This window comes from Dendrobates tinctorius, unplaced genomic scaffold (genome assembly GCF_039654945.1).
Source record: "Dendrobates tinctorius isolate UK_male_01 unplaced genomic scaffold, ASM3965494v1 ptg000140l, whole genome shotgun sequence".
Taxonomy (NCBI): Eukaryota; Metazoa; Chordata; class Amphibia; order Anura; family Dendrobatidae; genus Dendrobates; species Dendrobates tinctorius.
The window spans coordinates 9,785,882-9,813,236 of NW_027361808.1; the positions used below are offsets into that span (position 1 = coordinate 9,785,882).

At 46.3% G+C, this 27,355-nt stretch overlaps 1 protein-coding gene across 2 annotated transcripts in view; it reads right to left on the reverse strand.

Annotated features, from left to right (window-relative positions):
- The window catches only part of LOC141049023 (saccharopine dehydrogenase-like oxidoreductase), a 173,372-nt gene that overhangs the window by 35,575 nt on the left and 110,442 nt on the right, over positions 1–27,355 (reverse strand). Inside the window, exon 8 of one of the 2 annotated variants that reach the window (XM_073545123.1) lies at positions 7,347–7,466. The exons of the other annotated variant lie outside the window; for it this stretch is intronic. Within the exon in view, the coding sequence (XP_073401224.1) occupies positions 7,347–7,466 (120 nt within the window). The remainder of the gene's footprint in view (positions 1–7,346; positions 7,467–27,355) is intronic. 2 annotated transcript variants of the gene reach the window in all.

The window sequence follows — 27,355 nt, forward strand, 5'->3', positions numbered from 1 at the left end:
ATCATCCCGTCAACCTGGGGTCAGAACCAGAGCGCTGAATGAAACGGTCCTAACTTCTATAGCGGGGATCCCTTTAAGAGAGGCCTGGCATCAGAACCAGAGCGCTGAGTGGATTTGCCCTGACTTCCATGCCATGATCCTTTTAATAGAAGCCTGGAGTGAGAATCAGAGTGCTGAGGGATTTACCCTAACTTCCATACCGGAGATCCCTTTAATAGAGGCCTGGGGTCAGTACCAAAGCAGAGTGGATTTGCCCTCACTTCCATGCCGGGGATCCCTTTAAGAGGGGTCTGGGGACAGAACCAGAGCGCTGAGTAGAATTGCCCTAACTACCATACCAATTATCCCTTTAAGAGAACCTGGGATCAGAACCAGAGCGCTGAGTGGATTTGTCCTGACTTGCATAGCAATGATCCCTTTAATAGAATCCTGGGGTCAGAATCAGAGCACTGAGGGATTTGCCCTAACTTCCATACAGGAGATCCCGTTAAGAGAGCGCTGAGGGATTTGCCCTAACTTCCATACCAGAGATCCCTTTAAGAGGGGAGATGTGCTTATGGGATGGAGGATGTGTGATGGGTATATGGGCACGGGAGGGGGTGATTCATTTCTGTCATGTGCTCTCTGCTCCTTCTGGGGGGCAGACAATGGCTGGGAGCTTATGTTTCCGGGAATGCTAGATTTCTCCCACCCGGTCAGTGTCTGCTGAGGTGTTGTGGAGTGGTAAAACTGTTGCTCATAGCAACCAATCACAGCTCAGCTTCTTTTAAACAGCTCTGTTGAAATGAAAGATGCTTCGTGACTGGTTGGTGATACACACATACATTCAATTTCATATATATAGATTGCAAAAAATCTGAAAAAAAACCCACTGGACACCATGTATACAGAGACAGGGTGTTGCCAATTCAACAGCACAGTGTAAAATGAAGCTGTACGTAAATACATTTAAAGTATAATCCCAAATACTTTTGTAAACAGCAGCCCTCAGAAAACATGTGTCAGTTCCATGCTAGACTATACTGCACAAATCCCTAAATATATGTATCATAACATGTTTTAATGAGATAAATATATGTGCACTAAAAGTATATCACACACTACAATAACATATGTACATGTGCAGACCAGTGCAAACCAGATCCACATTAGTAGCAGAATAGACATGAGGCACAATGTGCTAGTCAGCAATGACATGGGTGTGAGCCCATAGGTAAAAGAGGGCTAAAGGGCAAACCTAAGTGCTGAAAAGTTTTAAGTTACTTTCCGGTAACAGTATTTTTCGGAAGCCGATGACAGCACCACGAGAGAGGGGATCCACTCTTCAGGAACAGGAAACCTACAGATACAAAAAGGCGATACCTCTCCCACGCATCCGTTGGTTTACAGAGCATGAGAGGATCACCATGGTTAACGGCAAATAATATGTACAAAATTTAAACCTGAACAATCTCGCACACGTGAAAACTTATAAGAGGGAGAAGTGCGCACCCATACGTGAAGGGAGGAAACTAAGAGTGATGTCATGGGCTTCCGAAAAATACCATTACCGGTAAGTAATTTAATTCTTTATTTGGCCTCCCATGACAGCACCAAGAGAGAATTACAGAGATTTAAAAACTAACTTAGGGAGCAACTACAGCCTGCAGTACCCTTAACACGAAGGTGAGATCTGAGGAAGCACCCATGTCCAGCCTATAATGATTAAAAAAAGGTGGACGGAGATGACCACGTAGCCATGTTCCATATTTGGTCAATGGAAACTCCCGATCTTTCTGCCCAAAAGGATGCCATGGCCCGAGTGGAATGCGCCCTTAAATTCTGTGGAGCCCGATCGCCACCTGCTGTGTATGCTAGAGAGATAGCCTCCCTAATCCATCTTGCATTGTCCCTTTTCCAAGGATTAGTGACAGAGATACTGTAGCAGACATCTTCTAACGTCTAAAGTGTGAAGCTTCTCTTCCTTTTGGCTAGTAGGGTTAGGAGAAAGGTAGGCAGAACCATCTTCCTGTGACCTGTGGAAGTCAGAAGCAACCTTGGGCAAGTAAGCAGGATTTGGTCTAAGTACTACCCTGTCGTCCAAAAACTGCATATAAGAAGGAAGTCTAGAGAGTGCCTGAATATCACTTATTCTACGTGCTGAAGTTATTGCTACCAGAAAGGCTGCCTTGATGGATAGAACCTTAATAGAGGCAGATACCATGTGCTCAAGCGGGGCCTCAGTCATAGCCATAAGGTCCAAGTTCACCATAATACACACCTTACTTTGTGTATTGGCCCAGGTCTGCCAGCTGCTTTAATAAATCTGGAGACCCAGTAATTTTTAGCAATATCACAGCTAAATAAGGCACCATGTGCAGAAACCTGTACCTTAAGGGTACTAGTTGAAAGACCTAGTTCAAGGCTCCTCTGAAGAAATTCTAGAATCTGCCCTTTAGGTAGCCCCTCTTCGGCTTTAAAGTCAGAAGTGGCTAAGAATTGTCTCCAGGTTCCAGCATAGATTTTAGTAGTGATTAATTTCCTACTCCTTTGAAGGGTGGTTATTAAATTCTGTGAAAAACCTCTGTCCTTCAATAATGTCCTTTCAGACTCCATGCCGTCAAGTGGAGTCGAGCTACTTGTGGATGGTTGACCGCACCTTGGGAGAGAGATCCGGAAGATCTGGAAGCACTTAGGGATCGCAGACTGACATAGTTCTTAGCCACGAAAATCAAGCCCTTCTGGGCCAAAAAGCGGAAATTAGTATAATCCTTGCTCTGTCCTCTCTGATCTTCCTCACTAACAGAGGCAACAGGGATAATGGAGGAAATGCATAGGCCAGGTTGAAGTCCAACTTCCTCAGGAAGGCGTCCAACACAAGCGGATTTTCCCTGGGATTCAGAGAACAGAACGGATTTACTTTTCTGTTTTTCCTGGTGGCAAAGAGGTCTACGTCCGGTTAACCCCACATGCGGACAATCTGGCTGAAGAAGGCTCCATTTAGAGACCATTCTCCCTGAGTCAAAGTGTTGCGGCTTAGAAAGTCTGCTTTGATAATTGTCTTTTCCTTTTATGTGTAGCACAGTCAAAGATAGAAAATGCCTTTCCGCTATCTGGAAAAGGCGCTCTACTTCCATCAGAGCCCCGGATCGTGTCCCTCCTTGGTGGTTCATGTAGGACACCGCCACCTGGTTGTCCGAGAAAATTCTTAGATGGTGACCCTGTAGGTACACAAGGAGGAGTTTTTAACTGACAGTTCTACCGCCGACAGTTCCTTCAGGTTAGATGATCTTTCTACCTGGGGATCCCATTGACCCTGGACCATATCGGCCCCCCAACCTGAAGGACTGGCATCTGTGGTTATTATTCGGGATGTGATTCTCCCAGGGAACCCCCGAGGCAAAGTTATCCCTGTTAAGCCACCATCCTAGGGAACTTAAGGCTGACGGACTCAATGTCATCTTCCCAAACAGGGACCCCCGTAGGGCCCTATCATTAAGACATCCCTTTGAAGGGACCTTGTGTGAAACTGAGCCCACTTGACGGCCGGGATACAAGATGTTAGGGAACCCAATAGGGACATAGAGGTCCTATTTACAACCTGCAAAAACCTGGTGACGAAGGCAAATTATTTTGTCTGGAGGTAAACGACATTCCTGATTTCCTGAATCTAGAACGAGACCCAAGAATTGGTGAACTTTCAAGGGTTGTAAACTGGATTTTTCAGAGTTTATCAGCCAACCTAAGCATTCTAAAGTGGACCTGTGAGAGACACTGATCAGCCGAACTGCCTATAATCAAGAAGTCATCCAAGTAGGGAACAATCAGGATGGATCTCCAACTCCCGAAGGTGGGCCATGACTTCAGTGACTAACTTCATGAAAACTTGTGGAGTGATAGAAAGGCTCTGAACTGGAAATGACGGACTATGCCCACTATAGATACTGCCACTCTCAGGAAACGCTGGAAATCTGCGTGGATAGGCACATGATAATACAGATCTTTTAAATCTAATACTGCCATGAAACAGTTTTGAAAGAACATCTTTATTGCCGAGCCAATTGTTTCCATTTTAAAGGGGCGACTGATCAAAAATGTATTGAGGGACCGGAGATCGATGATGGTTCTGTAAGAATTATCCAGTTTCCGGACTAAAAACAGGGGAGAATAAAAACCTCTACCAGAACCTTTTTATGACACAGTTTCACGATTTCTGCCTCCAGGGCAAACTGCTCTAGGTGAGAGGACCGGAGGGGAGTTATCCTGAATTTATCCCCTGGAATCAAAAGGAATTCAAGTTTTAATCCCGAAGATATCACGCCCTGCACCCAAGTCACTGTTGATATCCTTTTATCCAGCCTGGTCACAGGTTGACAGTCTACCCCCTACTGGGACTGCTAGTCATTGAGATGGCTTTTTGCATTCTCGAGAGGGACATCTAAACATGAAGTCTGTACTTCTCTTCTTTCTGTCATCCCACTTGGAACGGTCCCTGGTAGATCTTCCCTGACCGAACTTTCTCCTGCTGAAGGGACGCCTATAGGAAGAGAAAGAAAGGTTGGGGAATTTCTTTTTCTCGTCTCCCACCTTCTCCAGCAGCTTATCCAAGACCGGGCAAAAGAGGTGTTCTCCTTCACATGGAATAGTACAGAGTTTAGTCCTCGCCTGGATATCCCCTGGCCAGCATTTTAATCACAAGGCCCTGCGGGTCGCGTTGGAAAGACCTGCTGCTCTTGCTGCCATCCTGACCGAATCCACTGAAGCATCGAATAGGAAGGCTGCGGCCCCCTGAATTACTGGAAGGGCTCCCAGAATAGTCTCTAGAGGAGCACCTTCCTTTAACTGGGACTCAAGTTGGTCAAGCCAGACCATCATTGATCTGGCCGCACAAGTGGATGCCATCGCTGGCCTCAGGGATCCGGCCGCCATTTCCCAAGTCCCCTTAAGGAAGGTGTCTGCCTTTCTATCTAGGAGGATCTTTTAGGGTCCCCATGTCTTCAAAGGATAAGGATGATTTCTTCGATGCTTTGGCTTCGGCTGCATCTAAACTAGGGACTTTATCCTAGGTATTAACGGCAGGGTCATCAAAGGGGTATCTCCGCTTGAGGGCCAGAGGTAAGGAGCCCCTTTATTCTGGTCTCTTCCACTCCTGGAGAATCAGACCTTGCATTTTTTTCATTCAAGGGAAAGGATCTACGTTTCCTCTGATCCAATCCCTTAAACATGATGTCTTGCATGTAAAGTTCCAGCCTGGATACTACTATCCCCATTGTTCTCCTAACCATCTTCACTAATTTGTCCACGTGTTCTAGGGGGAAACAGAAGTGACCCAAGTCTTCCTCAGACAAAGAAGATGAGGGAGATGAAACGGAGGAACCTTCAGTCAACCTCCCATCAGCAGACGATTCTGATTCTGGAAGGTCGATGTTGCGCTCCTTCCCTTTAGAACTTTCCCCATGAGTTAGGGACCTTATAGATTCCCTCACCTCTGTTCTAATGATGTCGTTTAAACTTTCAGCGAAGTTGGGAGTTTCTTCTGCAACCTGAGAGGGGATAGCAAGAGGCAATATAGTCTAACCTAGAACGAATGCCGTTTCACCCTCTTCCTTTCGGAGACCTCACCGTCTGCTGGATACAGGGGGAACATAACTTTTTTTGGACATCAGTCCGGTAGGGGGCATCCACAGAGAGCGCATTCCTCTGTGCTTCGCCTTAACTGTGCATTTTTACCCCTAGAAATTGAAACATAAGGGGAGGCTGCAGCATGGAGTGAACATTCATGAAAATCACTTACCAGTGTCTGCAGAAAATAGGTACCAGATTTCGAGGGGGAGATTTCTCAGCCGAAGCTACCGATTACCATCTGGAAGAGCTTCTGCGGCTGGATTGATCACTTAGCTGGCCAAGACCTGTACCATCCCTGGTTTTCTGCCGGGCCCAAGGCTTCTGTGTAGCGTGCTGGTCCACAGCTTCCGCCTGCTGCTGCTGATGCTCGCTTTCCTCCATGTGGATAATGGGCCAGAAGCATGAGCTCCCTCTGGAGCTGTACATATATGCCCCTCTATCCGGGTCAGCAGGTCATGCCACGCCCCCCCTCGAATCACCCGACTCCAGCAGGTGCCCCGGTCCCAGAACGGTAGGACCCACATGTTGGGCAAGACTCTGGTCCCCGGCCGCCGTCAGAACGCCCTGCGCATGCGCAGTCCAACCTCGGCACCGGTGACCCGGACATACTCATCAGCCCCGCCCCCCAACATTACCTGCGACCCCGATGACGCAGAACGCGTCAGGGATCTGCCCACGAAAGCCTGGGAGCGAGCCTCCGAATGTCCAAGGCCCTGGCCACGCTCAGACACCGCCGGACCCGGAGCATGGACCGAAAATGTTATTCCCATCGCACCCGCCGGATCAGCAGAGACCCACGGAGATACTTACCTTGGCGCAGGCTCTTCCTGGAGATTGAAATCCTCCGAACCCCGCTCCCTGTTGTTCTCTCACTGTCGTGCAGTCCAACGGAGGACCACCGTGGCACTTCCAGGAGCCCCGTATCGGCCGAGGTAGGCGACCCCCCCCCGCTACCTGAGCCGACCAGTCGGGCCTGGAATCCGATGCTTTCCTCGTCTCTTGCAGGTAACTGTAGGAACCTAGTCCTGTTCCTGAAAAGTGGATCCCCTCTCTTGTGGTGCTGTCATGGGAGTCCGAATAAAAATGGAGAATAAGAGGATAAACTTAATAGTGAAGATGTGGCACTGTGTTGGCAATAAACTGTCCCCAACGCACATTTCGTTTAGACTTCCTCAGGAGGCTGAATAGCACATTGCACCTTATGTCTATGCTGCTACTAATGTGGATCTGGTTTCCACTGGTCAGCAAACCAGATCCACAACCAGGACCGGAAGTGTATGCGTTTCAGGCTGGAACGCAAGCCAAAAGCCACCACGTGTGCGCGGGGGAAAGATGAACACCCCCAGATGTAACCGTGATTAAAAACCAGAAATACTTGCGCTCCAGAAGGAGCAGAACACATGACTTTGGGTGGCAACAGTTCGGGAGTCCCTTGGGGCTCAAAGATTGAATGCTGAATATCCATTCGGACTCTTTTAGAAGGATTCTTTTATTGAGATCCCCCTCTCAGATTTGGCCAATGAGCTCCACCATAAAAAATGAAATGTCATTCAAGCGGCCACTGTGTACACTGTTAATATGTCTGGCTATGGTTGTATCTCGTTTGGGGGAACGTATCCAGTCTCACTGATATGATCAAGCGGATAAAATATATTAAATATCAAAAGTTTGCTTTGATAACGCTGTGTGCCCCGAGTGATAGTACTATCTACAGAAAATAAAAGAGGGAAAAAAATGCTTACCTTTATGAGAAGTTTCCGACCAAAGCTGAATTTGGTAATAAGCAGAAAGAAGAATCCTGCAAACATCAGTTTTAGAACTGAAGCGATACCACCCACTGCAACATATGCAGCATATTGCACCTAGGAAGAGGTAAAATATATATATATTATACCAAATGTACATACACTGGACAGAAAGCCCTTCAGTTCATTCACTCGCATCTTTAAGACGTTTATGGTATAATTGTGTGATGGGAAATAATGTATATTGTGGGAAGATTTGCTGCATACTGGTATGTGATGACCTCATAATTATCTGAGGATTACAACTATGGTTGTAAACTCTAATCCTGGACATTAACACTTTGTCAGCAACATGATCTGAATTGATCATGCTGTAGAAAGTGCACAAAGCTGCTGTCTTCGATCAGTCCCTGTTCACATATCAGGTATGCCCCAACAGACATCTGTGCATTTTATATGTACGGACACTAATGTAATCAGATAAGGACTTCAGGAATTGTGCTTTTAGCTGTTGTATTACTTTAATGCTCCAAATTCATAAAGTACATTTTGGTTTTATGAAATGGGTCTAGGATCACCATGAACAATGCCAAGTGTCACCGGGAGTTATATAAAAATCTTTTACCAAAGGTCTTTGGAACAATGGAAACAAGATCTCAGTAGTGATTGATCAGGTTTCACCATATGAGAATATGGATGAAGCTAGTTGTAATGGAGGCACAGAGTTCTCTACCAAATGGAGTGCGGATTGCCTAAGCTACAGTGAAATGGAAGAACATACAATATTATAGGCGTTCCAAGATTTGGGCTAGACATCTTACTTTCAATGAAGACTAGACTTCATGCCAAAAAAGAGTTCACAATAACAATTGATTAATGAGTTTTCTATATTGCAAAAGGTCTCAGTGAGAAGACCTCCTAAAAACAAAGTTTATTAGATATAAATTATAAAAGGACTTTAATATATATTTTGACTGTAAAGTGCTGCTGAATATGTTGGCTTACAATATAAATAAAAATTACATGTATACATTAAAATTTATAAGTAGCAGAAGGGCTATAAAGTTTACAAAAAAAAATGGGACAAAAATCCCTCTAATGTCAACCTGTGAAGGACAAAGTTCAATTCTCTCCACTCCTGAAATGTGCCCCCACCTTGGCATCCCTCAGGGCCATAAAAAGCCATGCAGTGTTTATCTTTAATTAAAAAGCTAGGAACAAGCCCTTTGAAGCTTTTGACACAATGGTGTGAAATCTTCTGCAGCTGAAAGCCAGCTGGCCCCTTTGTGTGACTGCGCTGCTATGTTGCCTTCTTCTCGCGGTCAGGAACAAAGAACGGAAGCGCTACTATGTTGCCTTCTTTTAAGGTAAGGCCGCCTATCAGCATGCAGAAGCAACCACCAATCAGAGCAGAGGGGGCGTGGAAAAGGCACCGCAAATCCATGCCTATGTGTCTCGCTTCGAGTCACTAGCAAGGTCGTTGGTAAGGTGTCAAACATACCGATGCATGCTACGCAGCGGGACCTCAACGACCAAAAAAATGTCCAGGGCATTCCGACATGACCAGCGATCTCACAGCAGGGGCCTGGTCGCTGCTACCTGTCAAACGCAGTGAGATCGCTGTTGCGCAGGGCCAGCGAGGACGCTGGTTTCCAAGGTAAATATCGGGTAACGAAGCGTGCGCGTCACTTAGTTACCCGCTGTGTACCTTGGATACCAGCTCCCAGCACGAGCACGCAGGTATCCAAGGTACCCAGCGGGTAACTAAGCGACGCACGCGCTTTGTTACCCGATATTTACCTTGGATACCAGCTCCCAACGTCTGCTTACAGCACTGGGAGCTCGCTGATCATTGGTCTCCCGCTGCCACATGCAGCGATGTGCGCTGGCCAGTGGGAGACCAACGATCAAAAAATGGCCCAGGACATTCCTGCACGATCAGCGATACCCGGCGGGGGGAGCCGGTCGCTGATGCATGTCACACACAGCAAGATCGCTGTTGTGTCACAAAATCAGCGCTCTCGCTGTGTGTGTGACGAGGCCTTAAGCTAATGCTATAACAGGTCGCAGCAGACTCTGAGGTATTAAATATGGAAAATTACTTATAATAACAGAATGCAATATCTCTGAGACTAGCCGAGCACATTATCCGAATTGGTGTTCCTTTCCCCATGTGCCCATATTATTTAGCCACCGGTAGCACTCTGCGCTAGGAAGTTATAAAGCTTAGCCACCCGAAATTACATACAGGAGGCAGATTTGGACTTTTTGCGCAGATAAAATCCAGCCAAATCCAGTGGCACTACTGCCATTCCATTCAGAGCTTCGGATGGAAAGTTGTGGGCCATTCACAGTTCTGGACTGGAAATCATACTCTCAGAGATGGAAGGATAGAGGCTGCACAAGCCCAGGGGTGGACGCAGAGTGTGGGAGGAGCAGCCGAGGAGATAAGGGTCAGCTCCTCATTTGGAGCCCAGTTTTCTTCTGACTGGAGGACCCGTTATCAGACAGAGCCAGGAAAGCCTGTAACTAAGATTTGGACCTGTGATCCATATGCGCCTCCCTGTGGTCATATGCTACATAACACGGTAATTGCAAGCCATCTATACCTTATCCTTTGTACTACACCCCTGACTGCATACTTGTATATTGTTCTGTAAATATATGCTTGTATATTTCTAGTGCGCCTTTTAGGCGATTAAATATAAAATTAATCTTGGGCTGCTCTTTTGTCTTGATCCATGAATCCACGCGCTCGGCTGGTTATATGAAATGCTACCGGGTTGGTTCTTGACCCGATACAAGCCTGTTGTCGGACGGGGTTTATTTCAAATGAGGAACTGGTGGCAGAATACCGTATTATTTTAGTGATGAACTCTGGCAGTGATGGCCGGGAGGTTTATATATATACAGTGGGGAAAAAAAGTATTTAGTCAGTCAGCAATAGTGCAAGTTCCACCACTTAAAAAGATGAGAGGCGTCTGTAATTTACATCATAGGTAGACCTCAACTATGGGAGACAAACTGAGAAAAAAAAATCCTGAAAATCACATTGTCTGTTTTTTTTTCATTTTATTTGCATATTATGGTGGAAAATAAGTATTTGGTCAGAAACAAAATTTCATCTCAATACTTTGTGATATATCCTTTGTTGGCAATGACAGAGGTCAAACATTTTCTGTAAGTCTTCACAAGGTTGCCACACACTGTTGTTGGTATGTTGGCCCATTCCTCCATGCAGATCTCCTCTAGAGCAGTGATGTTTTTGGCTTTTCGCTTGGCAACATGGACTTTCAACTCCCTCCAAAGGTTTTCTATAGGGTTGAGATCTGGAGACTGGCTAGGCCACTCCAGGACCTAGAAATGCTTCTTACGAAGCCACTCCTTCATTGCCCTGGCGGTGTGCTTTGGATCATTGTCATGTTGAAAGACCCAGCCACGTTTCATCTTCAATGCCCTTGCTGATGGAAGGAGGTTTCCACTCAAAATCTCACGATACATGGCCCCATTCATTCTTTCATGTACCCGGATCAGTCGTCCTGGCCCCTTTGCAGAGAAACAGCCCCAAAGCATGATGTTTCCACCACCATGCTTTACAGTAGGTATGGTGTTTGATGGATGCAACTCAGTATTCTTTTTCCTCCAAACACGACAAGTTGTGTTTCTACCAAACAGTTCCAGTTTGGTTTCACCAGACCATAGGACATTCTCCCAAAACTCCTCTGGATCATCCAAATGCTCTCTAGCAAACTTCAGACGGGCCCGGACATGTACAGGCTTAAGCAGTGGGACACGTCTGGCACTGCAGGATCTGAGTCCATGGTGGCGTAGTGTGTTACTTATGGTAGGCCTTGTTACATTGGTCCCAGCTCTCTGCAGTTCATTCACTAGGTCCCCCCGCGTGGTTCTGGGATTTTTGCTCACCGTTCTTGTGATCATTCTGACCCCACGGGGTGGGATTTTGCGTGGAGCACCAGATCGAGGGAGATTATCAGTGGTCTTGTATGTCTTCCATTTTCTAATTATTGCTCCCACTGTTGATTTCTTCACTCCAAGCTGGTTGGCTATTGCAGATTCAGTCTTCCCAGCCTGGTGCAGGGCTACAATTTTGTTTCTGGTGTCCTTTGACAGCTCTTTGGTCTTCACCATAGTGGAGTTTGGAGTCAGACTGTTTGAGGGTGTGCACAGGTGTCTTTTTATACTGATAACAAGTTTAAACAGGTGCCATTACTACAGATAATGAGTGGAGGAAAGAGGAGACTCTTAAAGAAGAAGTTACAGGTCTGTGAGAGCCAGAAATCTTGGTTGCTTGTTTCTGACCAAATACTTATTTTCCACCATAATATGCAAATAAAATGAAAAAAAAAACAGACAATGTGATTTTCTGGATTTTTTTTTCTCAGTTTGTCTCCCATAGTTGAGGTCTACCCATGATGTAAATTACAGACGCCTCTCATCTTTTTAAGTGGTGGAACTTGCACTATTGCTGACTGACTAAATACTTTTTTTCCCCACTGTATATTCCCAGCCTGGACTGGTGATATATATCCCCCCTCACTGTGAGCACCTCATTAACTCGTACATATAAGGGAAACCTTTCCAGCGACTATTTGCCCTCGGTGCAGTTCCCTGACTGATGTGGGGTAAGTGGTGGCGCCAGACAGCCGACCCCTGCTATGTCCTTCTGTCCCCTCCCCACCCCAAGGTGAGCGAAGTCAACCCCTCCCTTCCCCTGTGAGATCCCTCACACAACCGATAATGATATCAAGGGTAAATTAGTCAAGAGAAAACATAACCACTGGACCCTAATATGCCCCAATTAGGTCGCTTGTCTGACCACAGCGGTTGGCACTCTATAGAAAACACAGAAATGGAGCCCCCACCCAATGTGAACTGAACCTGTAATCCCTAGATCAGCCCTGGGGAGTCATATAATTTGCATCAAACCAATGTCAGATAAAAATCAGTAAATGATTAATTTCTAGACTAATCCATCTCAAATGATCCTCCAAGCAATGGTATACATTATCATGTATAGGAAAATGTCAGTGCTACACAAAATCTAAATTAGTAGGTTTACTCATCCTCTACGCATTTTGCCTCATTAAGGTTTCTCAGAAGAGTCCATTACAGGTCATTACAGAGAGCTACAATCGACTGCCTGTAAATGCACCCAGCATGATTGCCTAGATGATGGCGTGCATTCCACCACCAATGTGCATGTCATATAATGTCACAAGGAGGAAAGTGACCTATGCGCCTCATGTAATATACGGCATGCATTCTACCATCAATGTGCATGTCAAAGAAAGCCTCAAACAAGGAAATAACCTATGCGTTCTGGACACCGTGCGTCGGTGCACAGGTCTATTGTGCGTCAGTGTCCAGGTCCACTATTCAGGGGAATTGACGAAACCTTCCCTTGCATCTCAATTTAGGTTGTCATCGTCATGGATTGAAATAGACGACAACTGCTGAGGTTAGGAGAGAAATGATTTATTCCTTGCAGATCACATGTATTGTATGACGATATAGGGATAATCTAATAATTTTATTTAAATGCAATTAAATATTGTAAGAAAAATGTACACGAAATTCTGAAATACAATATAATATGATATCAACTGAGTGCTGGATCCCCTGACTTATGTAAAGTGTCAGGGGTAAACCCAAAATTAAACTAAAAATACACAATGAAAAAATAGCAGGAAGTATAAAGCAGGTGAAATAAGTTTAATTAGAAAACTGGTGACGTGTTCATTACTTGTTTCTAAAGGTGCTATTGACATGAAATTCTCACCAGATGTCAGCAACAACCCATCTAAAGAAATAAAACCATAGATGTTCAATACTTATATCACTAGCTTTACATGAAGATACAGATAATGGGCTGCAAATATGCCTAAATATTGTCCAATTGTAATGACTGGCACTTCACATCGTAATAAAAACAAAAAGGTCCAGACTTACACACGTGGTCAAAATTGTTGGTACCCCTCATTTAATGACAGAAAAACCGACAATGGTCACAGAAATAACTCGAATCTGACAAAAGTAATATTATAAATTAAAAATCTATTAAAATGAACAAATGAAAGTCAGACATTGCTTTTTAACCATGCTTGCACAGAATTTAAAAAAAAATAACCAGACCTGATCATCATTGAACATCTGTGGTATGATTTGAAGCGGGCTGTCCATGCTCGGCGACCATCAAACTTAACTGAACTGGAATTGTTTTGTAAACAGGAATGGTCACAAATACCTTCATCCAGGATCCAGGAACTCATTAATAGCTACAGGAAGCGACTAGAGGCTGTTATTTTTGCAAAAGAAGGATCTACGAAATATTGTCACTTTTATGTTGAGGTGCCCATACTTTTGCATCGGTCAAATTTTGTTTAAATGCAGATTGCACATTTTCTGTTAGTACAATAAACCATATTTGAATCCAGAAATATAACTGAGTCCATCAGTGATTAGATATATGAAACTGAAATAGCTGTTGCAAAAACCAAAATTGTTATAAAGAAAAAAGGTTAACATTAATAGGGGTGCCCAAACTTTAACATATGACTGTACATGCGGTCAGTGCCCAGTTTCCCCCTTTCCACCACTCCTCAGCTGAAGCACTAATTTGGATGCCCAACTGACCACTGGGATTAAAGGGGAACGGTCATCGAACCACATCTACAGGAGTTAAGTTCAGGTGCCCGGAGTCAGTAACTTCTTTCTCCCGGATGACCCATTAAGCTTTTGTGAGGCCCTGCAGCGGAGAGCAGCACATAAAGGTGAGCGCTGGCTTCAATCCCCCTGATTATTGACCTCAGCGCTCACCTTCCTGTGCCCTCTCCTGACCCCCTGTCCGTGCCTTCGATCGGGCGTCGCTCTCCTCCCCTGGGGCACCAGCCAATTCTGCCCCTCCCTGAGCCGTGCTGCCCAGTCTCCGGTGGACTCCCCTCCTGCTGGGTCCCTCGTGGCCCTGTGCCCCACCGCCGCCTCCCCTTTGTCGGTCCCAGGTGCTGGCCCACCCCCGTCTATCTTCATGGAAGGCCACCGCTCATCTTCTGGGCTGTCCGCCGCCCCCCTCCATCCTCACCCGGCACTCATGCTGTTGATCCGGTGGCCCATGGAGGCAGGCGGTCCCCGCTCAGTGCTCCTGCCCTCCGGAGCGGCTACGCATCGGCGGCGAGGCATCTGTCCCCAGATAACAAAAAAGGAAGCCCAAAACTCTAAGAGAGCAGCAAGGCGGTAACCATGATATATCAACCTCCATTAAATCACAAATTCCACTCCATACATGATGCAAAAAAAGGGAGAAAAAAGGAGTAATGGATACAAAAAGTAAATATAAAAATAATCTTTATTTTTATATAGCGCTAACATATTCCGCAGCGCTTTACAGTTTGCACACATTATCATCACTGTCCCCGATGGGGCTCACAATCTAAATTCCCTTTCAGTATGTCTTTCGAATGTGGGAGGAAACCGGAGTGCCCGGAGGAAACCCATGCAAACACGGGGAGAACATACAAACTCCTTGCAGATGTTGTCCTTGGTGGGATTCGAACCCAGGACCCCAGCGCTGCAAGGCTGCAGCGCTAACCACTGAGCCACCGTGCTGCCCTATATAAATACAAAATTTATTAATTAGCACATGCATAACACATAATAGACGCAGACAGGACTGACCAGGACTGGGAAGAAAAATGACAGGATGTGCCCCACGATCATAAAAGCACACATCATGCAGTGAGTATACAAAGCAGGATACCTCCAAATACAGGTGAATAATATAGCAAAAAGGCATGTAACCAATGCATGTAGGAGAAAACCTGCCTCAGTGCTAAAAGGCGCTATTAATAGTAGCGGTAAGCAGCTCCAATTAGAATAATCCCTAAGGCCTCTTTCACACATCAGGTTTTCGCCGTCAGGCGCGATCCGGCGCTTTTGACAGAAACCGGATCCGGCGAAATGCAATGCCGGATCCGGTTTCCCCCCCATTGACTTGCATTAGAGCCAGATCGAGCCGGATGGCCATGCGTTTCATCCGATTTTCGCCGGATCCAGCAATGTGACGCGATCCGGCGTCTGGAAAAAACGGCTACTGTAACGTTTTTTGTCTCCGGCGAAAAAGCCGGACACGCCGGATCCGGCGTGTCCGGCTTTTTCATACAGTGAAAGCCTATGAGCGCCGCAATGCGCCTGATCCGGCGACAGTCGGATCCGTTTTTTTTTTGTCTGAGCATGCTCAGTAGCTCTGCCCACAAGACATATATAAAAGAAAGACAGTGGGACCCTCAGCCACACCCAACATGCCACCCAAGCCAAGAACCAGGAGCAGGAGAAGGAAGCAGACATCTGCAGCAGCACCATCAGCACCACCCCAAATGGAGCAGCATGCTGAACAACAGGAGGGGAGTCCAGCAGCAGATGAGAGACGGTAATTATCAAATCCCCCATTCCTCCAAACTAGGGCTATGGAATATCAAGATATTCATTGGCCCTTTGTTTCTCTTTATTCAACAGCCGCCCAATAGATGCAGCAGCAGCAGCAATGGCAGCAGCAGGAACACCACCCACAGCCATGGAGTCTGGCCATCAGGAAGACAGCACATCTTCTGGGAGCCCTCCCTCGCATCGTCAACGTTTGACGGTAAGTTTTTATTTCCAAAATCCATCATCTCTGTAATATATGTCTATTCATTGCCTTTTATTTCAAAACAGGAATCACAAGATGAAGAGGAGCTCCCAGAAGAAGAAGGAAGGGGTGGACAGACACTTGGAGTGGGCTCACAATTGGTAAGTTTTTTTCATCAAACGCAGAAACACAACATCACACTACACACAACACATAGAAAACAATGTTCTGCAGACCACACACAGCAAACAAATGCCTACATCCAAAGACATAACATTTTTTGTTTTCTTCTCTAGTCTTCCCAATCTGGTGCTCGGCCAAGAGGTCCTCGAAGGCCTCCCAGGGTCGTCGGCGACAGCAACGCGGCGGTCACCAGCGTGTAAGTATAAATATTTTTGCTTTGTTTTTTTGCACTTTTTATTTCATTTCTTTTGTGGAGGCTAATTATGTTATTTTTGTCTTTTTCTTTAACAGCCTTCACAGCGTGCTCCCGACTCTGACGGTGAGGATGGAGGAATCGATGTGGACCACCTCATCGATCTCGTCAGAGAAAGGGAGCCGCTCTGGAATATGGCTGACCGCCGCCACGCTGACCTTATCGTTACCCGACGACTCTGGGAGGAAATCTGTTCGCTCCTTGTGGACCGCTGGGAGGACCTCGAAGCTCGGGCCCAGATTAAAGAGCGTAAGTAGGTTGCTTGATTTAAACCAGTGTTTCCCGAACTCCAGTCCTCGTGGTCCCCACGGATCATGTGTTCAGGATTTCTATTTACTTTGGAAATCCTGAAAACATGACCCCTGGGGACCATGAGGACTGGAGTTTGGGAAACACTGATGTTGTATACTAACCACTTTGTCCTTTCTCGTTTCAGGGGAGAGAATTGTGAAGCGGTGGCGGTCTGTGAGGGATCGTTTCAAGAAGGAGTTCAATAAAGAGATGCGGGCCCCGAGTGGATCTGGAGGACGCAGGAGCAAGTACAAGTACGCACGAGTCCTGTCGTTCCTCCGGGATACAATGGTCACCAGAAGGTAAATATTACACACCACATGTGACAAAAAAATGTTTAGATGTAACTTTTTTTTTCAGCCAGGGCCATACCATGTCACTATTTTAATTGGGTTTTTTTCTCTTTATTCCACAGCACGGTGAGCAGCACTCGGGAGCCTGCACGATTGGACCCTTCTGAGGCGATCCCTGAGGAGACCGGCACCGAGGGACACTTCGACCGCCCCGGTACATCTGCACCTTCCCAGCCTTCCCACACATTCGACCCATCTGTCCCATCCACCAGCACAGGAGCATCGTGGCCGCCTACATTACATGAAGCTGCTGGTGAGGAGATCGCTTTCCCTTTACCCCACCCTTCTGCCCCTGCCACCTCTAGTACACCTGCGGGTACTGGGCGGCAGCGGCAGAGGGGTCAGGAAAAGAGTTATGCGCCAGAGTTCTTGCATCTGAATGCATCTTTCCAGAACTGTCTAAAAGTCTTGTCAGAGCAAATCTCCGCAGGCTTTCAGCAGATTAACTCCAGCATTCTGGAGGTGAAGACACTTCTGCAAACCATGCATTCAGAAGCAAGATCTTCGCCAAACCACACCTTTTTCAGGTCTGTTGTGGAGCGCATGGCAACACTATCTCCTACCCAGCAGATGCATGTAATGCATTCGTGCCACGGTGCTCTACAGCAGGTTACCTCCCAACCTCCACCTCCCACCACTGTAGTTCCTCCACCTGCACCCCCTTCCAGCCACTTTCCATCCTCCCCCTCCTATTACATCTGCACCCCCTCCAGCCACTTTCCATCCTCCCCCTCCTATTACATACCAGCAACCTCCCCAGTACCAGCAACCTCCCCAGTACCAGACATCTCCCCACTTCCAGCAACCTGCCCCGTACCAAACTCCTTCACCGTACCAAACTCCTTCCCCATACAACTTTCCATCAACATCATCTGCTCCTACAGTCCCTGCCCAACCCTCCACTCCACCGCCCACCACCTCTTCTGCTTCCCACATGTCCACCCATTCTGTAGCTTTTTCCACACCATCACCTCTAACTGTTCCTTCCCCACCACGATCCCAGTCCTCTCTCCACACTCCCATTGTCGAAGTGTCCCGCAGCCCCTCCAGCAGTATTTCCACCCCACACTACACCGAGTTATAATGGTTTTTTTGTAATAAAAATGCCCATTTGGTTGGTTTCAAACCTTTATTAAAAAAGTTTTTTTAACTTTAAAAACAGTTTACAAAAAAAAATATTTTAAATAAAAGTTAAATTATTGTTTACACTGGTTGTCTGTCATTTCTTTCTGCGGCGAAATATGTTTAAAAAAAAGGTTAAATACAGGGTATTTAAAAGGTAAAAAGGTATTCAAAACCAGGTATATAACTGTGGGTAAATTTTAGCTTTTTGCCACAGTTGTGTTCCTGGTTGTGTTTGAAGCAAAGTATTTCACCTAAAAAGTTGTGTTTATTGTTGGTGATTTCCTAACAATGTACACAACTTTTGTTAAAAGGTGAAATACTTTGCATAAAACACAACCAGGTACACACCTGTGGCCTAAAGCTAAAATAGAGACCATGACAAGATAGCCAACTTTGGTTGGCAAAGGTATATACTGTTGGTACAGAAGGTACACAAGTTTGGTTAGGGCACAAATCTTTCACACTCTGTCATCCTGCCAGTGTACTCTGCCTTGAGGTGACATAAAGTATAGTGCAAAATTGTCCCTCATTACTGAAACCGTCACAGAACTTCTAGTGGTAATGTCATGGTAATCTTGCAAGGTGGTTTCTTCAGAGGTGTCCTCAATGGAAATGGGTTCCTTGCAGATAACAAAATTGTGGAGTACCACGCAAGCTTTGATCACCTCGTCCACAGTTTCTGTCTTGAAGTTGATCGCAGTCAATAGGACCCGCCATTTGGCTGTCAGAATACCAAAGGTACATTCAACCAATCTTCTTGCTCTTGTGAGGCGGTAATTAAAAATGCGTTTTGGTCTTGTCAATCCTCTGCTAGAGTACAGTTTCAAAAGGTGTTCTGACAGCTGGAAGGCTTCATCCCCTACACAGACAAATGGCATAGGTGGACCAGATGTTTGCGGCAGCGGTCTAGGTGGTGGGAACTGGAAGGTGTTTCCATACAGTTTACGCCCCATGGCAGACAGTTTGAAAACTTGAGAGTCATTGGAGCGGCCATAGGCCCCAATATCAACAGCAATAAATTTGTATTCCGCGTCAGCGATGGCCATGAGGACAATTGAAAAATATTTCTTGCAATTGAAATATTCCGATCCCGATCCGGCTGGCTTTACAATGCGGATATGTTTCCCGTCCACAGCGCCCAAGCAGTTGGGAAACTGACATATCTGTTGAAACTTGTCAGCAATTTCAATCCACCTCTCTGTTGTGGGCTCTGGTAAAAACTCTTCAGCTAAGGAGTCCCACAGTGCACGGCATGTGTACTTCACTATTCCAGATATGGTGGAAATCCCGAGTCTGTACTGGAAATGCAGTGACGAAAGGGATTCTCCAGTTGCAAGAAATCTGTGGGGAATTAAAAAACAATAAATTAGTTTTAAATCACAGCATTACATGCCAAAACTGAGCTATAACACTTGGAGATACAAACTACCACCAACAAGATTGCAGTGAAAGTGTGCTCTGATGCGATCACATCCAATAAATGTGGCTTACCTTAAAGTCACCATCAGACGCTCTGCGGGTGAAACAGAGAAGCGGCAATAGGTGTCCGCTTTTCTTATGAGGTGTGCAATGCGCTCCACCAAGTAATCAAAATTCTCCATTTTCATCCGAACATATCCAAAAAATTTATCCGGGTTTCGTCGAAGGTCCATGCAGAGTGTAGAATAGATCCCACGCGTCATTCTCTTGGCTGTGATGGGGTGGATCCACAAACGTCGTCTACGATGCCTGATGCGCTGCTGTCTCGCTCTCTCCTTCTCCAGAACAATCACCCTCAAACGATTCGCCTCCGCTATAAAATCCGCCAAATTCTTCAAAATATTTCCAATGACAACATCCATCTTCGCCAGTAACTTGCTCTTCTCTCCAACCTGCACTTTCTCCTCTACAACCTGTCAAAGAAGGGCTGTAGGAACATGCTATATATAGTTTTCCAGTAGCCAATCCCGTTCGGAAGGCCACAAGGGTCAATTTTAAAAACCGGATCCGGCGTAATCCGTCGAAAAACGGATAGAAAAACGGATGAACCGGATGAGACGGATCCGGTTTTGTCTGTCAAGAACAAGACGGATCCGGCAGAAAACCGGATCCGGCACATCAGGTTTTACAAAACATTTGCCGGATCCGGCGTTCCGGCACGACGCCGGATCGCGCCTGACGCCGAAAACCTGATGTGTGAAAGTAGCCTAACACAATAGTAAAAGTACATAGGGTGAAAGCGGGCAGCTTACCGAAGGGGGCACAGAAGGGCAGGTCCAGACGGCGACCCCCAAATGTCCCCAGATGCTGTGTGGGCCGTGCTGCAGCCCCGTTCTCAACTCCTCCCCATCACATTTCCCGGTGGCAGGCCGGGACGTGCCGGGCCCGGGCTCCTGCTGTCTCCGCCCAGCTTCCGATGTGTCACGGCCTGGCTCCACCCACTTCACCCCATCACTTCCTGTCCCCTGCAAGCCGCTTCTGGGTCAGCCCAGTCCCGATCTCTAACATTCATCCTGGAGGTACAGCCACACTGCCTGCATAGGGAGGGGGGGGGGCATGGAGGCCGGGCTGAGATCCCTCAAAGCACCTGCAGAGCGTGCCGATCGGTCCAATCCGACCCATCAGACACACCCTCCAGCTACACAAAGCATGCAGTACTAAAAGTGTAATTGCACCAAGCACCCACAAGTTCCGCAACATCACCAATAACTTCTCAAATAGCTAATAAAGGATGTACATTAACCCCCACCCTCGCCTACACCACCCATAATATTGAATTTGGCAACATTATGCCACCCCTCATGTTAAACAGCACAACGGTACCAGTTATGGCCCATAAACCACTCCTTATTGCTGATTTAAAGTCCCCCAACACACCCTATAGGTGCAACTGACCCAGGTATAGACGCTGCAGGTCCTCCCCATCCCTCTAAAAGACATTCCTCCCGTTACCACCGCAGAGACAGTTCGCGTAGGAGCCACTAAAGATCTCGGTCCTCTTGATGGCGTTCCCCATCCACATCAGAATGGTCCGACGCATCGCAGACTCCGGTTAGGGAGGCTCGAGCACACGACAGATGCCAGCCAGGAAGACCCATCTCCCAGGGCCTCCGACCAATTCACCCACCAGACCATCAGCCAAGCGGGAGCCAGAGATCCTCCACCACCTGGAGACACTCAGGCTCGGGAACTCGGGAACAGGACAGACCCATTTATTCATACTGCGGGGCTGGGAATCTTGGGCATGCACAGTAGTTCTCTGCGGCCTGCAGAGTGAATAAATCATAAGCGACTGCGGGGCAGGATCTCTGGCAGCGCGTCCACGCAGGCGCGATAGCCAGGCCATGAAGTGATGTGAGAGAACAGGCAGCGCTAACCGCGCATGCCCAAGAAAATATATTACAGAGCAGGCGCCAGCATTTGAATTGAACACAGAGGAGGCGGAGCAAAGACATAAGGAAGAAATTAATGATGGATGCGAGGCGTCGGTGTCAGAGAGGAAAAAACCTGCCCCCCGGTCAAAATTCTGGTATGTCTAATTTTAAAAACGCTTATTTCGGCGGTGGAAGGGACGCTAAATAAAAGCCACCTTGACAGAATGCAGCATTCGTGCTGCACAAGGTGGCTCTTTTACTTAAAAATGCCTGAGGGAGTGACGGGTTCCCTTTAAGATCGGATGGAGTTCACCTCACGGATATTGGTCTTGACATATTCCTGACCCGCCTACAGTACGGAGTCGAACAGGCCCTAATGTTGATGGGTGGGGGTCGGAATCCTGTGTAGGTGATACACATAATCCTCCGTGGCGGAAATGGCAGAGAGAGGCAGAGTTTAGTAAGTGCTCATTGGCCTGTTCACCTGTCGGTTACAGACAGGGCCTTTGACGATGAGCCCGTTGTGAGACGCAAGTGCCTTTCTCTGCCTCTCCAATTTAATAAAACTGAGACCGACCTGTTCAACCCAACTAGGCCTGTCTGTGTTTTCATTACGGTCCGGTGGTAGGGGGGGGCACTGTTTGAGACACGCGATCTCCACAGTCTCAATACAACGCTTGAGAGGATACCATATAGGTCATTAAAAATGGGTACCCCATAGAACAAAATACATAAACAGACCCCAAAACAATGGTGGGAAAAACATTATCATCCAAAACCCATAAGGATCAGTGGGTAAAAGGCAGTTATTCAGGGTGTCACCTAATCATTAAGGGTAGATAATCTAGCAGCTGATACACAAAAATATTCTAGAAATGAGAACATGGGAAAAAATGTGTCATAGATCTGACTGTAGAAAATAAGCGAGTTATAGGCATGATTACAGTAAAGCGTTAATGCCAAGTTGCTTATTCAGCACATGTGATTTAGTCATGTTCATTCTGTATATCCATTTAAATTCTTTCTGTAAGATTTTCTGGTCTCAGTTACCACCTCTGGGGGGCTAACACCTCAATAACACAAACGTAGAACATGTCTAGCCTTCCTCCAGGTATCTCCTTAATAATCGGGTTATTATCATCATGTCCCCAATATGATCCTTGATCCGTTATCTAAGCACTCCAATAGACAAGTGAAATGGTACCCCATAAACCCCAGTCGAGCCTCTTACCTAGCCAAATCAGTTCTCATACTTTGCATTGATTTGGCTTTTATCCCAAGTTATATTGCAAAACTTGTTAAAAGGTTTATCGTGACTTTTAGGATCGCAGCTTCCAACAGGTGGCATTAGCGTTCAAGTCCTCTCTCTCTCTGAAGAGGTGATTTTCATTTTAAATAGATAAACACCCTCGGTATTACAGTTATCAAAAGGACGACAATGCTAGAAGCACACATTAGTGTGCTCCCTAAGCCAGGTAAAGACCCTTCAATAATTGCCAACTTTAGGCCGATTTCTGTTATGAATGAGTCACCGTAGGAGGCAAAAAACAGAAATGCTAGCTAAGTCCAGAAAACCAGAGAAGTTGGCAGCTATCGGATTGCAGACCCCTGAACCTATCAACAACAACTAGCAGTAGCTGTGGGGGGTTCCTACGGTGCCCTAGACCCCTCGATCACAGCCGGAGAACTACATAGCCTAAAGACAGAAAGGGAAATCTAAACTGCCCCAGAGCAGACCCCAAAGCAATAGGCAGCCCCCAACATATAATGACGGTGAAGCAAGAAGAAAAAACACCAACACAGATAGAAAGATAGACTGAGCAAATGATGGGGCCCAAGCTAACTAGATAGGACAGGATAGAAAAGCTGCTGTCTGCAATACGCCAAAAACTCTATCAAAACAAGAGCCAACAGACTGACAGGGAAAAAGGCCATGAAGACACTAGGCTTCAAAAAGACTATATCAGTACTCAGGTATTTTCTGAAGACAGAGCAAAAAGACAAAAAGGAATTCAGCTCACCCCAGCAGGGAATGGCAGAATCCAGAAAAGCAAGGCAAAATAAAACCAAAACACAAATGCAAAACGCAAAGCAGAAAACTTAGCTTTTGAGGAGCAGGAATCAGACTGGTCTCCTAGAATCCCTCAGAGAAATCACCAGCTAGGCAGAAGGGCGTCGGCTGCCTTATATCCAGTCAGCAATTCCCGTCACCCAGTCATCCTCTACCAGCTCAGGTGTTTGGTAATCAGCCTCACTACCTACCTTCACCAGAAGAGGGAGTTCATCAGACATCAATGGTGAAGGGGAAAATTAACTCATAACAGTACCTCCCCCTTGAGGAGGGGTCACCGAACCCTCATCCACGCCACCAGGGCGATCAGGGTGAGCCCGATGAAAGGCACGCACCAATCTTTTGGCATGAATATCAGAGGCAGAGACCCAGGAATTATCCTCCTGACCATAACCCTTCCACTTAACCAAATACTGGAGTCTCCATCTAGCCAGACGGGAATCCAGTATTTTCTCTACCTCATATTCCATGTTACCTTCAACCAATACAAGGTCCGGAGGTGCCACCCCAGGAACTACTGGTTCAACAAACCTCTTCAACAAGGACTTATGAAAAACATTATGGATTTTAAATGTGACAGGAAGAGCCAACCGAAAAGAGACCAGATTAATGATCTCCAAAATCTTGTAAGGTCCAATAAATCTAGGCCTAAACTTAGGAGAAGCTACCTTCATAGCGATATTTTTTGATGATAACCAAACCATATCACCCACCTTAAACTGGGGACCAATGGTCCTATGTCGGTTGGAAAACCGCTGGGCCTTTTCCTGGGAGAGAGATAACTTATCCACCACTTGGTCCCAGATCTGGTGCATTCTCTCCACCACAGTGTCAACACCTGGGCAGGCAGAAGGCTCCACCTGCCCTGAAGAAAATCGAGGATGAAACCCAAAGTTACAAAAAAAAGGTGACATCAAAGTGGCAGAACTAGCTCTATTATTTAAAGCAAATTTGGCCAAGGGCAAAAATGAAACCCAATCATCCTGATCAGCGGAAATAAAACATCTCAAATACGACTCCAAGGTCTGGTTTGTTCTCTCTGTCTGCCCATTGGTCTGAGGGTGAAACGCAGAGGAGAAGGACAACTGAATTCCCAGCTTGGAACAGAAAGTCCTCCAAAATCTAGACACAAACTGAACTCCTCTGTCAGATACAATGTTCTCAGGAATCCCGTGCAAGCGAACCACCTGTTGCAAAAACAGGGGCACCAACTCAGAAGAAGATGGCAACTTAGGGAGAGGTACAAGATGAACCATCTTAGAGAACCTATCACAAATCACGCAAATAACAGTCATTCTCTGAGACACAGGCATATCAGAGATGAAATCCATTGAAATAGGGGTCCATGGCCTCCTGGGGACCGGCAAAGGCATCACCAGGTACTCAAAATGTCCCGCCGGAGTATTAAACGCCGTCTTCCATTCATCCCCATGCTTAATGTGGATAAGATTATACGCCCCCCTGAGGTCAAGCTTGGTAAACCAGCAAGCACCTTTAACTCTGGAGAATAGATCCGAAATCAGGGGTAACGGATACTGATATTTAATAGTAATTTTGTTGAGGGCACGATAATCAATACAAGGCCTTAATGAACCATCCTTTTTGGCCATGAAAAAAAAAACAGCACCTAATGGTGAAGAGGATGGTCTAATATGACCCTTCTCCAATGCCTCCTTAATATAGGATCGCATAGCCTCGTGCTCAGGTTCAGATAAATTGAAGTGCCGACCCTTGGGAAATTTACACCCCGGGCTCAGTTCAATTGCACAGTCATAACTCCTATGAGGAGGCAAAGACGCAGACTCATTCTCACTAAATACATCATAAAAGTCCGCCAAATAGTCAGGAACATCATGTGACTGAGGAGAGGTGGAAAAAAACGGAGCCTCACTAAGGGCACACCGACAACCCCAACTCACCACAGACACAGATTTCCAATCCAAAACTGGATTATGAATTTGCAACCAGGGAAACCCCAGAACAATGGTAGCATGCAAATTATGCAACACCAAAAATCTGCAATTTTCTTGATGGTCTGGGGCGACCCGCATTACCACCTGGGTCCAAAACTGAGGTTTATTTTTTGCCAAAGGAGTAGCATCAATCCCCCTCAAAGGGATAGGCGTCCGCAGAGGTGTCATAGGAAATCCACAACGTTTAGCAAAATCCAAGTCCATTAGGTTCAGGGCTGCTCCCGAATCGACAAAAGCCTTGGCGGAAAATGTGGACAGGGAGCAGATCAGAGTAATTGCCAGAAGAAACTTAGGTTGAACACCACCCACAGAAAACGTGTGTACAAAACGTTTCTCTCGTTTAGGACAGACAGAAATAATATGCGAGGCATCTCCACAAAAAAAAACACAGCTTATTACACCTTCTGAACTCCTGACGTTGCTCCCTGGACAAAACTCCATCACATTGCATAGGTTCAGACACTTGTTCAACAGGTGGCAACACCTCTCGTGCAGTCCTGCGTTCACGTAAACGCCGATCAACCTGAATGGCTAATGACATAGAATCGTCAAGACCAGAGGGAACAGGAAATCCCACCATAGTATCTTTTACGGCTTCTGACAAACCCTTCCGAAAGAGAGCTGCCAAAGCATTATCATTCCAGGTAATAAGGACCGCCCACTTTCGGAATTTTTGACAGTACAATTCTGCAGAATCTCGACCCTTGCTCAATGCCAACAGGGTCTTTTCAGCCTGATCAATAGCACTAGGTTCGTCATACAACAACCCCAAGGCTTGAAAAAAATGCGTTCACATTAGTCAGAATAGGATCATCTGGTTTCAAAGAAAACGCCCAATCCTGGGGATTGCCACGCAGCAAAGAGATGACAATTTTAACCTGCTGCGCGGAGCTCCCTGACGAGTTAGGCTTCAAGGCAAAAAATAATTTACAATTATTTTTGAAATTCAAAAATTTAGACCGATCCCCAAAAAACACATCAGGAGTAGGAATCTTTGGTTCAGCAGCATGTGAATGAGCAAGGTAGGCAGAAATTCCCCGCACTTCCGCAGTGAGCTGCTCCACACGATCAGACAATTGCTTTATCTCCATTGAGAGAAAAAAAAAATTCCCCCTACGGCCTCAAAGATATAGAGGAAAAAATATACACTTTTTTTTTTTTTTTTTTACAATTCTTTCCTGCTATTGAGTACCCTAGGATCTGCGGTATGGCTGGTGATTCTGTTATGAATGAGTCACCGTAGGAGGCAAAAAACAGAAATGCTAGCTAAGTCCAGAAAACCAGAGAAGTTGGCAGCTATCGGATTGCAGACCCCTGAACCTATCAACAACAACTAGCAGTAGCCGTGGGGGGTTCCTACGGTGCCCTAGACCCCTCGATCATAGCCGGAGAACTACATAGCCTAAAGACAGAAAGGGAAATCTAAACTGCCCCAGAGCAGACCCCAAAGCAATAGGCAGCCCCCAACATATAATGACGGTGAAGCATTCCGCACACGTTCGTTCCCTCCAGGGAACTCTCAGGCACACATAGCCATTGCACCCAGCCACGTCACACATGCTGTCTGGGAGGAAATTCCATCTCTGCAGGAACTTCCACACTGGACCAACCAGGTCCCAGCATTCACCACATGTGACCTACCCTGGCCACATTATATGGTCTATAGCCACGCCCACTGGAGCAAGTGACTATAACCTCATCACAGGTCCTTCACCCACTCACATAGCCTTTTAACACCGGTCGTTTTCAGACACACCCCTGGG